The following is a 12,638-nucleotide window of genomic DNA, read 5'->3' on the forward strand; positions in this document are numbered from 1 at the left end:
AGGGAAGCCAGCACTTGCCTGATGTTAATGACCTTATACCGAAATCTAATTGCCAAGGATAGAAGTGTTTTCAGTAAACATTTGTCGGGCACCTGTCCTCCTCCTAAGTTTTCACACTCCTACTAGAACATTGCATGTAGATCTCTAACAGGTGCATAACTCAAACTAGTATCATTATCTTTATCTCAAAATCTCCTTTATCTTCTTCAGCTTCCCTTTCTCTTCTAGTCTACCATGGTTTAATGGTGACACCACTTGCCCAGTCTCTCAAACATGAACTTGAAAAATTGGAATTACCTATATTCTTCCCACTCCTTACTTCTATATGCCCTCCTTACTTCCTGTATCTGTGAAATTAGAAAACCCTGTTTGTACTACCTCCAAAAAGCATTTTTAAATCTGTGCTGCTTTTTAGCCCCAATGTCATGACTGCAAACCCAGTTTATTTCTCCCCTAGACTGCTTCAGCTCCTCTTAACGAAAATTTGTGTCTCTGACCTCTGGCTTCCTTCTCCTCGTCTCCCATCAGGTTGTTTAAAAAAAAAAAAAAAATTGCTCTCCTGATTAACAACCCATGCCTTTTGTTTGCTGCTGTTCTGCAATTTGCCTTTTTTTTACACTCAACATTATGTTCTGGAAAATTTTTAATGTGGTTTATTCAGATCTTTTTTTTTTAAATACTGCATAGTATGAATACATAAAGTGTGTGTATTATAGATTATTTAAACATTCCTCCATGAATGGACATTTGGGATATTAAATTTCATTGTTATAAAGAATACTGAAGTGAATGTCCTTGAACCTGTCTCTTTGATATGTAGATATCAAAAAGGGGAGTATCTGGGTCAAAGTAAGTATGTTTAAAACGTTAATAAGCAGTGACAAATCACTTTACAAAAATTGCCTGTCAATTTATATTCCCACTGTACATGTTTTTTTTTTGTTTGTCTTTTGTTTTTAAGACCATTTCTAATCTTTCTAATCTGGACCTAGTGTACTTCTCCCAGTCTCCGTTCTCCAACTGACATGTTCACTCATGCACTTGGTCCCGGTCAGCCCCTATCCAAGTGCTGTGTGGTGTGGCCTGTGTGCTGGGCACTCTGCTCTGTGTTGCGGACCTAGACGTGCTGAGACAGATGGGTCCCTGTCCTCATCTCTGCTCTTAGACCATGCTGAATGTTTTTTGCCATCCCTAGACTTTTTTTTAATGCTTTTGCAGCTGTTGCTCTCTCTTCCTGGTATGACTTCTTTTTTTTTTTTTTTTCCTTTTAACTTTTTTGCCAAGAGAATTTTCTTTGATAGATCTTTTAAACCCTTTGAACCACATTTTCCCCACTTCCTCTTAGGTGAGTTCGATAGGCCTTCCTTAGTGGTCTCTTAGCACTTTACTTACATCCTTTCTGTAGTATTGATCCTAATGAGTTTGAATGATTTGTTCATGTATGCGTCAGCCTGTGTATGTTTGCGTGTGTGTATATATATATATATATGCACACACGCGCACACACACACACACAAACACACACACACCTCTTTCCCATTAGATTGTAAGCTTAGTGAGGGCAGGACCTTGTGATGGTTACCATAATGCTTCCCCAGCTTAATGCCTTAAATACTGATGATCCTTTGCAAATGTTGAATAAGTGAATGAATAACAAACTATCAGATGAACTTGTTTTGTACAGGGCACTGTGGGGGCTTATAAATATGATTAAGATCTGACCAGCCTTCAAGGACCCAACCACGTAGTCAGGGAGATAAAAAACAGATGAGTAGACTGACTGCAGGGCACATTGTGATAAGCTCTGTGTGGAGTCACAAGTGACTACCTGAGGAGAATTTAATGGGAGAGATGAATTTTCATGAGTGGGTCATGAAATTTTCAGGAGTCCAGATGAGAGGACTTTATTCTTGCTTGTGCCAGATATTGTGAGGGATACACATAATGATAAGAATTTAAGAGTTTCGTAGTCAAGGGGCACCTGGGTGGCTCTGTCAGTTAAATGTCTGACTCTTGATTTCAGCTCAGGTCATGATCTCATGGTTTGTCGGATCGAGTCCCACGTTGGGCTCCATGCTGATAGCACAGAGCCTGCTTGAGATTCTCCCTCCCCACCCCCCACCTTCTTTCTCTATCTCTCTCTTTCTTGAAGTAACTAAACCTTTAAAAAATTTTTTTAAAAAGTTATGAAAAGAGACTTTTGTAGTCAAGTTGGGCTTGAGAGCAGAGATTGGCAGACTGTGGCCTGTGGGCCAAATCGGGCCTGCCGCCTGTTTTGGTACAGTCCGTGAGCTAAGAATGACATTTTACATTTTTTAAATTGTTTCTACAAAAAGAATATTTTGTGATCTGTGAAAGGATCTGCAATTCCAGTTTTAGCATCTGTAACGAACTCTTGCTGGAACAGCCATGGTCACTCATTTCCCGCCCTCCGTGGTGGTGTCTGTGCTACCAACGGCAGAACGGAGTAGTTGCAACAGAGACTGGCTGACCTGTGACGCCCGAACTGTTCCCTCTCTGGCCTTTTACAGAACGGTCTGCCCACCCCCTGCGTTAGCAGATGGGAGAGATTCCAATAAAGTAGAGAGGAAGAGAGAGCCCTTCGTATCCAGCGGGTTCGTTTGAGTCAAGAGAGTGGGGCAATGAGCACTGCAGTCGTAGTGAAGCTTTAGAGCTGAAATGATGCAGCCGAACCGTTTATTTTATAGACAAGGCAGAAGATCAAAACCCTTGTCAAAGTCCACCTGACTCGGAAGCAGAGCTTTGAGGACTGTAGAGCATGATAAGAGTATTGCCGGGGTGGGGCCGGGTCACGAATGGCTTTGCCCTTGAAAACGGAGGGCCGCAGAACAGAAGTCCCTTCTCTCTCTGAATGTAATGTTCCTTTTTTTTCCCTTGTATTTCTAGAAGGCTTTTGAGCCCTACCTTGAGATCTTGGAAGTATATTCCACAAAGGCCAAGAATTATGTAAATGGACATTGTACTAAGTATGAGCCCTGGCAGCTGATTGCCTACAGTGTCGTGAGCACCCTGCTGATAGTCTGGGTATATGGCTTCGTCTTCCAGCCAGAGAGTAAGTATACCGCCCCCTCCCGTCTGGAAAGGTAGCGTGGAGCTTCACCAGCTTTAGAACTCATGGCTGATGGATTGGACTAATTTCTTGCCTTTGGTTTGGTTCTGATTTTTAAAATCTGTTTAGATAGGAAGTGGGGCATTGTCTTCTGACTGTAAAATTATAATAAGGTTGTCTACATAAAGTTATAATAGCTACTCGAATGTAACTATTACTACTTTTGTTGATTTTTCTGGATCTGCAGCTTACATAAAAAGTCCTGAGAAATTAGTTGTTGTAAGGATCCACAGGTATCTCAAAGTATGGCTTAAGCCTTTCTCATGTTTAGTTTCTTGCCTGGAACGTAATTGTATTGCCCAGAGTTCCCCAAGCAGGAATTTATTACTTTCATTTTAGGCCATCCTTTCACTACAGATTGTGTGAAATTGGGACAGCACTGTTGCAGTGACCATTTGAATGTCTGCTGTGTGCCAGGCACCGTGCTAGAGTCCGGGGATAGCGACGCAGGTTATACAGGGTCCCTGTGCTCTTGGAGTTGAACTTCTGATGTCAGGGGACAGACAGCACACTTTGAGCTTCCTGGGTAGTGACTCAGGGAGCCTAAGGGACATAGTGAAGAGGAGGTCCCTTCTCCGGGAGTGCAGGAAAGGTGAGAAGTGATGTGTTTGCAGATCCGCCATCCTTCCTAGGGTCGCACCCACCCTTCCTCCCCTGCCAAACCTGGTTGCGCGTTCCCTCCTTGTGGATTGTTTCCTCCTGCAGGTTGTGCTTGGTGAGTGAAGTAGGAGTGGTGGGTGTTTCTGTAACACTCCTCTGCACCCCGTCCCCACCCGTAGCAGCGGGTGCCTGAATTAATGGGATTAAAAAACCCAGTAACATTGAAGAGGACTGCTTGTCATTTCTCACTTGTTTAAAACTTCCAGGACCCTTTGCTTCCCTGATAACATGTGTTTCAAGGGGCTCCTTCACTGTACTGTTTCTGCTCTCCTCTTCTTTCCCCAGGAGAGTTAACGTAGAAGCCACATTCTGTTTTACCCGCTTACCCTGCAGAGAGCCACTGAGCTGTTCTAGTAACAGTGAAGGGTTATGGCGTAGTAAACATTGCACTTAAAGTGGAAACGACAGTTGATGCCCTGTCTCAATTGTAGTTCACTCCAGCTTTAAAAACCCTGCCCTCAGTTTCGGCTCCTGGTCCTTGTAAGATTTTCCCTTAAACTCTGATGTATGGGACTGGCTAACCCTTCTGCCACATCTGCTCCGTGGTTTGGAAGGGGACACACAGAGACACAAGGCCCTGTGTCTTTCTGCTCAGGCTTAGCCTGTCCAGGGAAGCGTTCTGTTCAGTGGTGCCCACCATCTTGTCCTTCCAGGTGAAGCAGTCTGTTGCAGAGGACTCTAAGGAGTAGCAATAAATATACTTCCCCTTCTTTCTTTTTTATTGTGATTAAAATGTATGGAACGTAAAATTTACTATTCTGTGCATTTTCAAGTACATTCCGTTTGTGGCGCAACCTCTCCTACCATCCATCTCCAAAACTTTCTCAGTACCCTGGCCCCATTAAATGATAAGCCCCCATTGGCATATTTCCCCCCAGCTCGTACCAGCTGCCACTCTAAGTACTTCTCCTTTTAAGGTGGTGCATTTGTATAAAGCAACATAAGGTTAGAAGTCTTGAGATTTATATTTCTTTGAGATTTATATTTCTTTGCTCTGATGAGTATGAGCTTCAGGCATTGACTCCCGGCTTTACTTCTGCTGGCCACGGTGCCTACTTGCATTTTGCTTACCTGGTGGTAGAAGCATGGCCGTCTTAGGTCCTGGTACTTACCTGCCTTTAATGTCGCAAACAGAATATGCTGGCTTCTGTGCATTCTGTGGGAAAACTACTAGTAGCGGCGTGTTTGTGGTATGTGCCATGTAAATCTTTGTAAGCCCAACTCCACATTATTTATTTTTAAAAAAATTTAAGTAGGCTCCATGCCCAATGTGGGGCTTGAACTCACGACCCTGAGATCAAGAGTCACATGCTCCACTGACCAAGATACCCAGGTACCCCTTAAGTCATTTTTTTTAACTTTGTTTATATATTTTTTAATGTTTATTTATTTATTTGAATTTTTTTTAATGTTGATTTTTGACAGAGAGAGAGAGAGAGAGTGAGGGAGTGAGCATGAGTGGGGGAGGGGCAGAGAGAGAGGGAGACACAATGGAAGCAGGCTCCAGGCTCTGAGCTGTCAGCACAGAGCCCGACGTGGGGCTCGAACTCACAGACCATGAGATCGTGACCTGAGCTGAAGTCAGACACTTACCCGACTGAGCCACTCAGGCACCCCATAAGTCGTTTTTAATAACATGTTTTTCTTATTACTAAAGTAGTACATGTCCACTGCAGAAAAGTAGGCAACACCGATAAGCCATAAGAACAAAATGAAAATCTTGCTACCTAGAGCTAATCACTATTTACATGTCTTTTTCTACATTTAAATCCAGTTGAACCGCACAAAATATCTTTTGTAGGTCAAAAGTTTTGAATGTCAACAATTTCATATAGTTTCACACACAACACTTTTTATTTTGTAACTTCTAACTTGAATTTTAGACACAGATCAAAATGTCTTCTCTCTAGAGGTTGGAGATAGTCTTGATAAAATTGCCGTGTTTTCAGTACCTTGCTCACATAGGGGAATTGTGCTTACCACTGAACAGTCGAGTTATTTTTAGCATATTGCCCCAGAGGAGTCTAAAGTCTGGACTAGTGATAAATTCTGCTGATCTTCAAACTCTGAATACACTTCTGAGAGGAGAGGATAATTCTGCAACACAGGATGGACGCTGCTACAGATAAGAACAAGAGGCTGTAGGAAGATGGGGGTGGGAGTGTGGCCAGGGGTCAGCAGCCCTCTACCGTGTTATCTCTTCCCTAATTCTGCTCTGTGATTATCAGCTCATATCGCTATAACTTGCTGTTGATTTAACTGTGGGGTTGTCCACAGTTCAGGAATAGGAATCAGAGTTATGTGGTGGGAGGAGGTCATAACACTCCCAGTTTCTAGCCTTGGCAGCTTAACTAACACCCATAAGCTCTCTCAGCCTGTTTCCTCACAGTAAAATGGGCAGAAGTACTACCCGCCTTACTTAGTCATAGGGTAATATGAGTATCGAGAGGCATAATTTGAAAGGAATCTGTAAGCTGTAAGGAGCTTGTTGTCCTTGCATTGGCACTTACTATTTTATTACCTTAAAACACTATAATTGCTTTTCTTTATGTACCTCTGGGGACTTTTACTTTTGGGATTATCTTTTCAGGTCATGACCGCATGATCTTTTCATTTCTAATTTCTCCATCTCCGATCTTACATTTCTCTTCTTTCTACCTGTACTGTTAAATCGCACGCAGAGTTGACTCTGTCCTTCCCGACCCAGCCACATTACTGTACTTCTCAAGGGACTCCTTTTTGCTGAGTTTTAGACCTCTTTCTGCCCCATTAGTTATTTATTTCATCTGTTAAATAAGGGAATTGTTCTGAATTTTTACAGCTTTAGTACAGTTAGAAATATCAAATAACAAGCAGCTTAAACGTCCAACGCTAAATTATATGCATTTGATGGACTGTTATGGTAGTATTTAAAACTATGTTTAGGAAGCGTTCTTCACGTAGAAAATTCTGTAATCGAGAAGAGGACACGGCATTGTACATGCTCTAGGATCACAGCTGTGTACTTCAGTGTGTGGAACTTAAGAGTGGAAGGAAGTACAGTAAAACCTTGGTGTGCAAGCATAATTTGTTCCAGAAGCATGCTTGTAATCCAAAGCACTTGTATATCGAAGTGAATTTCCCCATAAGAAATAATGGAAGTTCAGATGATTCGTTCCACAATCCAAAAATATTCATATAAAAATGAGTATAGTACTGTAATATAATACAAAATAGAAAAATAAGCAGCCTGCATGTTAGAAAACCTTCGTGACTGGTGTGCGGGAGACAAGAGAGAGGAGGGTTATTGTGTAGGACAGCTTTCACTATCACTACCAGAATCACTGCTATCTGTTGACTCAATGGAATCTTTCTTTTTGTGCAATTTTAACAAGGAACCTATCCAATGACCTAGAATAAAGCAGAGCATTCCTCAGCTCACTCTTGGAGGGAAAAGCAAAGGGCCGTCCATAGGTGCTTTGAAGTGACAAAAAATACACTAGTGCCAGTTGTGGGCACCTTTGAATGGTCTGAAAAATCACCGATTTCTGCCAAACACTGCGGCCTGAGACCGTGCATCCGAGCATGGGAGATGATTACCCACAATCCTGCAGAGAGAGAAAGAGAGAGGAAAGAACCATTGGTTCAGTTGTGATCATGTGACGTTGGGCGTCATGTACTGCTCATATTGCAAGACATCGCTTGTTTATCAAGTTAAAATTGATTAGAAATGTTTGCTCGTCTTGTGGAACACTCGCAGAACAAGTTACTTGCAATCCAAGGTTTTACTGTCTTCCAAAGTGTAAACAAAATAGCAACTACAAACAAGTGATTTCAATCCCTTTGTCTTTTTAGTCTCAGACTCAGTTACCTGCTTTGCTCCAGGCATTGACAGAGTATTGGCTCCAGTGCTGGGCCACAGAGGGCAAGGTGGAAAGACAGGCCTGCAACCCAAGCAAAACAACTAGTAAAGATGCAAGGTGTCCTGTCATCAGTGCTAACAGAAGGCACAGATGTAGTCTATGCTTGTCGGAGAGAGTTCCACTGGCCGGGGAAGTTGGAATGCCCACATCTAGAAATGTATAAGTTCATATTCATTTCCTGCCTGCACGGAAACTAGGTCTAGGTTCCTTATAGACTCATTTGGGATAACTGAGAATTCCTGCTGTGCATAGAGTCCTGGGTGTCTAGGGCTAGGAAAATTGAGGCTTCAGTGTATTTATTTATCTTTTAATGTTTATTTTTGAGAGAGAGAGAGAGAGAGAGACAGAGGCAGAGTGTGAGCAGGGGAGGGGCAGAGAGAGAGGGAGACCCAGAATCTGAAGCAGGCTCCAGGCTCTGAGCTGTCAGCACAGAGCCCGATGTGGGGCTCGAACTCACGAACCGTGAGATCATGACCTGAGCCAAAGTTGGACACTTAATCGACTAAGCCACCCACGTGCCCCTTGCTTCAGTTGAAGTCCGTGCTCCATCACTGATGTGATCTGTGGCCTTGAGCAAGTTATTAATGCTTGATCCTTAGTTGCCTTTGGATGGTAGGTAATGCTTTCCGTATTGAATCTGAATTCATTAAAAGTTATGATGGTCTGTTTAGATGCCATGCACTTACAATTATTATAACGGACAGGATCAGAATTCCCTATTTGTCCTGTACTCTGCCTGACAGGGAGTCAGATTGGTGTCCGTGATACTGAAGCCCTTTTTAGGTCCAAAAAATGTTGAAATGCTGTCAGGGTGTATGTTGAATGAGAGACTAGAGCATAGATCCTGAAGAAAAAACGTGGCTTGGTCATTTGTTTTGGGGAAGGGAAGAGAGCTTTTGGGCATCTGAAACCTCGGGAAGGTCACCAGCTCTGAAATGATGTTATTCGACCCAGCATTCTGCTTCTGGGAATTTATGCTCTAGGCACGCGCTGACGTGTGCAGTACCTGTTGCAAAGTTCTTGTTTCACTGTTGTTGGTAATAGGAAACACCAGAAATAACCTAACTGTCCACCATGAAGGAGCAGGTTGAATCAGTTATGATGCATCCATATGGTGGAATATTTTAGAGCTACAAAAATGAGTGAGGAAGCTCTGAGCTTTAAGAGAATATTCCTAAGTAGAAAAACAAGGTCTAATACAGTTACTAGAGTGTGCTACCTTCTGTTTAAAAGGTGAGACAAATAAGATTTTATTTTTGTTATTGCTTGTAGAAGCATAAAGAAAGAAAAAAAAGAAAAAAAACTCTAGGTAGGTATTGTAGAAATGAATAGTAATAGTGTTTCCCTGAGAGTAGGATGAAAGTCTAGGGAACCGATAAGAGGGAAACTTTTAACTCTGTGTGTGTTTGTTAATTTAAATAACTTTTTGAACCATGTAAATACATTACTTATTTGAAAATTTAAATGTCAGAGCTTTTTTTTTTTGACAAAGGAAAGAAACTACGTTTACAATCGGAAGGCAGGTGAGATCGCAGAAGGCACGCGGAACAGTTCATATGTTATGGCTAGCGGGTCGTATCCATGCAAACTTAGGTGGGTAACGGAGCCAATTGTATCTTTTAGGTTTATGGTCAAGGTTTAAAAAGAGATGTTTTAAGCTCATCAGGAAGATGCCTATTATTGGTCGCAAGGTAAGTGGAATCTGTACAGATCTTCTCCCCTACCGCCACCCCCATAATCATTTCCTCTTTCTTCTATTTACCGAACCTAGTGCGAATTCCCAAGGGTGAGGGTGATTTCGTTCCCCACCTCCAAGGAACATCTGACAATGTTTGAAGAACTTTCTGGTTATCACAGCTGGAGGGGAGTGCTATTGGCATGTAGTGGATAGTGGCCGGGGGTGCTGCTAAATATCCTACAGTCCCCCACAGAAAATTATCTGCTCCAAATGTCAGAAGTGCCAAGGTTCAGAAATCCGACTTAACCCTTTCTCGAGCATATTTGACCAAAGGAGAAAGGCCATGTCTGTTAAGGAAGAACTTGAAATTAGAAAACCTGACAGAAGTGGCTTTAGAGCAATATCTGGCCGTGCTGACTTTAGGTATATATCTGGGGTTGGGTGCTTACTTGGTTTAGACCAGGGTTGGCAGACTTTCTCCGTAAAGGACTAGATAGATAGGAGAGGTCTAGACTTCGCAGGCCATCCCGTGTCTTTCCGAACTCTTCAAGTCCGCCCCTGCAGCGGGAAAGCAGCACAGGGTGATGGGTAAAGGGATGAGCTTGGCTGTGTTCCAGTGAAACTATCTTGACGAAACAGGCCGGGGTCAGATTTGGGCTGTAATCTGCTGACAGGGTTAGAAACTTAGCGCTGTTCTCTTGCTCTTTGTACCTGTCTGCGATATAGTATGTTCCCTTCACTGTGTCCTCTCTCCCCTCACCCATGCTGAGGATAAAGACTGTCACCTCTGTACCCTTCCCTCAGGCTCCTTATCACAGAAGAAGATAACAGTGCAGGCCCTGGGCATGCTCGGAAGAAGGCACATGAGTCCCTAATGTCGTCATCTCTCCCCGGGTCCTGCCTGCCCCTCAGCTTTCCTTCAAGCTTCCTTTCACTTTTGGCTCTCAGTTCCCTTTCCCTTTTCCCCTCTCCTGACCAAACCAGAAAAGATGTCAGTCATCTTTAACGTTTGACCAAAATTCATTCAGACCCCTGTGCTAACTCTCCCGTAACTGTGTATTTATTTTCAGGTGCATTTCCTATAGGGGAAGTAGAAGTAGTTGTTGGAGGTAGAAAAGGGGAATGGGAGTGGATAGGCTTTTATTTGACTCCAAATCACCGTAAGCCCTAAAAGGAAATCTCCTCGAGTCCTGCTAGAGTTAAGGGATGGGGGAGGGCGGACTGGATCTCGAAGGATACTAGCATTTTCCCTTCTCACTCTCTGGATTTTTCTGCTCTTTTTCTTCACACATTTCTCCTTCAGTTTCAGATTTTGAGACAAATAAATTCCAGACACTATTATTAAATTCATAAAATAACAATTGGAAGGCACTTAGAAGCCATATAATCACCTTTCGTTTTTTAGAACCAGATTTTGAGGCTCAGAGGCAAAAGTTCTTTGTTTCGAGTGACGTGTGTATCCTTGTGTCATTCGTTCCCGTAAATTCACTTACTGAACATACAATTAGTGACCACATGCTCTGTCAGATACTACTCTGGATGCTGGGGATATAGAGGGGAACAAGACCAAGTCCTTGCTCTGCGGAGCTTATATTTTTGTAGGAAAATCAGAAAATAGGTAAACACATAAGAATTTCATTTTTTAAAAAAGCTTATTTATTTTGAAAGAGACAGTGCAAGTGGGGGAGGCGCAGAGAGAGAGACAGACAGACAGACAGACAGAGGATCCCAGGCAGGCTTGATGCTGTCAGCACAGAGCCCAACACAGGACTCGAGCTCACGAAACCTCGACATTATGACCTGAGCCGAAACGAAGAGTCGGATGCTTAACCAACTGAGCCAGCTAGGCACCCCAAGAATTTCATTTTGAAATAAATGTTGTGAAGAAATTAAAATGTAATCGAGGTTCTGAGGCAGTAATTGGGGGGGGTGCTTTCTAATATAACTCATTATCATTTTTTGTCTCTCTTATTACAACAGCATAGTCTGTGCGTGGAAACTCAGCTTTTTTTTTTTAATGTTTATTTATTTAGAGAGAGAAAACACAAGTGGGGGAGGGGCAGAGAGAGAGGGAGACAGAATCTCAGGCAGGCTCCACGCTGTCAGCACAAGAGCCCGACTCAGGGCTCGAACTCACGAGCTGTGAGATCATGACCTGAGCTGAAATCAAGAGTCAGACACGGAACCGACTGAGCCGCCCAAGCGCCCCCAACGCCCAGCTTTCATAGTTTGCTCCTGTTGCACGCTCTCCATTTATGCGGCATAATTCTTCGTGTACATCTTTAAAAATATTTTCGCTTCCATCGCACGCCTTGCGTCCATCACGTGCCCGAGAGCGTCGCCTCTGCTGTCTGCCGGCGCTTGCTCGCGAGGCGGTCGCAGGCGTGTTTCAAAGGTGCGGCTTTCCCTGTGGTTTCACTGGGGGCCACGTCTAAGGAGGTGCTCTTGTGTTGGAATCATCCGAGGCTACAGATGGGAAAATCTAAATGTTTGCAGTCAGATCGTGGGCCTGACACTTTCACCAGTGTGTTGCTGAAACCTTCTCGCTGTCACACACACAAATTGTGACATGTAGCCCTTTTTCCAGATCTAGCGCCCGACAGTCTCTTAGCACAGATAGCGGCCCCTGCTCTGTTTTGTTTTGTTTTTTTAAACCCTATTTCTCCTCCCCACCCCTCAGCACTCCCCCAGCACTTTTCGCTTACCTGACCTTCATTTTCGGTCTCTGCTGCTAAAGATAAGCCTCATGAGAACAGGAGTTATTTTCACTTGTACTGCCTCCCTTATTTTGTCCACTGCGTATCCCTGGCCCATAGTAGTAGTTCAACAAAGCAGTTCACAGGCTGTTGCGGTGAGGATGAAGAGAAAATAGCCATAGTTGATGAACTGTAGCAGAAAGGACCCCAGCCCCTCCTAGCCCTTGAGGGCCAAACAGGACAGGTGGTGGACAACCTGAGGAGGTAGAGCGCAGTCCCCCTGGCATTCTACCAGGGATGTCTTGTGCACCCACGTGAGAAGTTGTGGAGGGCCCCCGGGTTCTGGGTGTGCCCCGCGTGTGTCTGTCTGTTCAAGGAGCTCATCACCCCCTCGAGTACTAGGATCCCTCTTACCGCTTGGCTTATTTTCTGGTGGCTGTTTGTGACTCTACCTCTGTTTCTTTAGCACACACATTGTAGCTGTTGCCAGGACAGGAATAAGGTCCCAGTACTGCTCTCAGAGAGGTGCCGACCCTGGCAAACGCGACGCGTTCACGTTTACGCGCTCACCG

The 12,638-nt window shown here is 43.7% G+C and overlaps 1 protein-coding gene across 2 annotated transcripts in view; it reads left to right on the forward strand.

The window, feature by feature from the left end:
• Window positions 1-12,638, forward strand: part of SGPL1 (sphingosine-1-phosphate lyase 1) — a 75,623-nt gene that overhangs the window by 38,895 nt on the left and 24,090 nt on the right. For both annotated transcript variants that reach the window (XM_019813215.2, XM_045040108.1), the window contains exons 3-4: window positions 2,908-3,073; window positions 9,316-9,383. In XM_019813215.2, coding sequence (XP_019668774.1) covers window positions 2,908-3,073; window positions 9,316-9,383 — 234 coding nt within the window. The remainder of the gene's footprint in view (window positions 1-2,907; window positions 3,074-9,315; window positions 9,384-12,638) is intronic.

This window comes from Felis catus, chromosome D2, assembly GCF_018350175.1.
Source record: "Felis catus isolate Fca126 chromosome D2, F.catus_Fca126_mat1.0, whole genome shotgun sequence".
Taxonomy (NCBI): Eukaryota; Metazoa; Chordata; class Mammalia; order Carnivora; family Felidae; genus Felis; species Felis catus.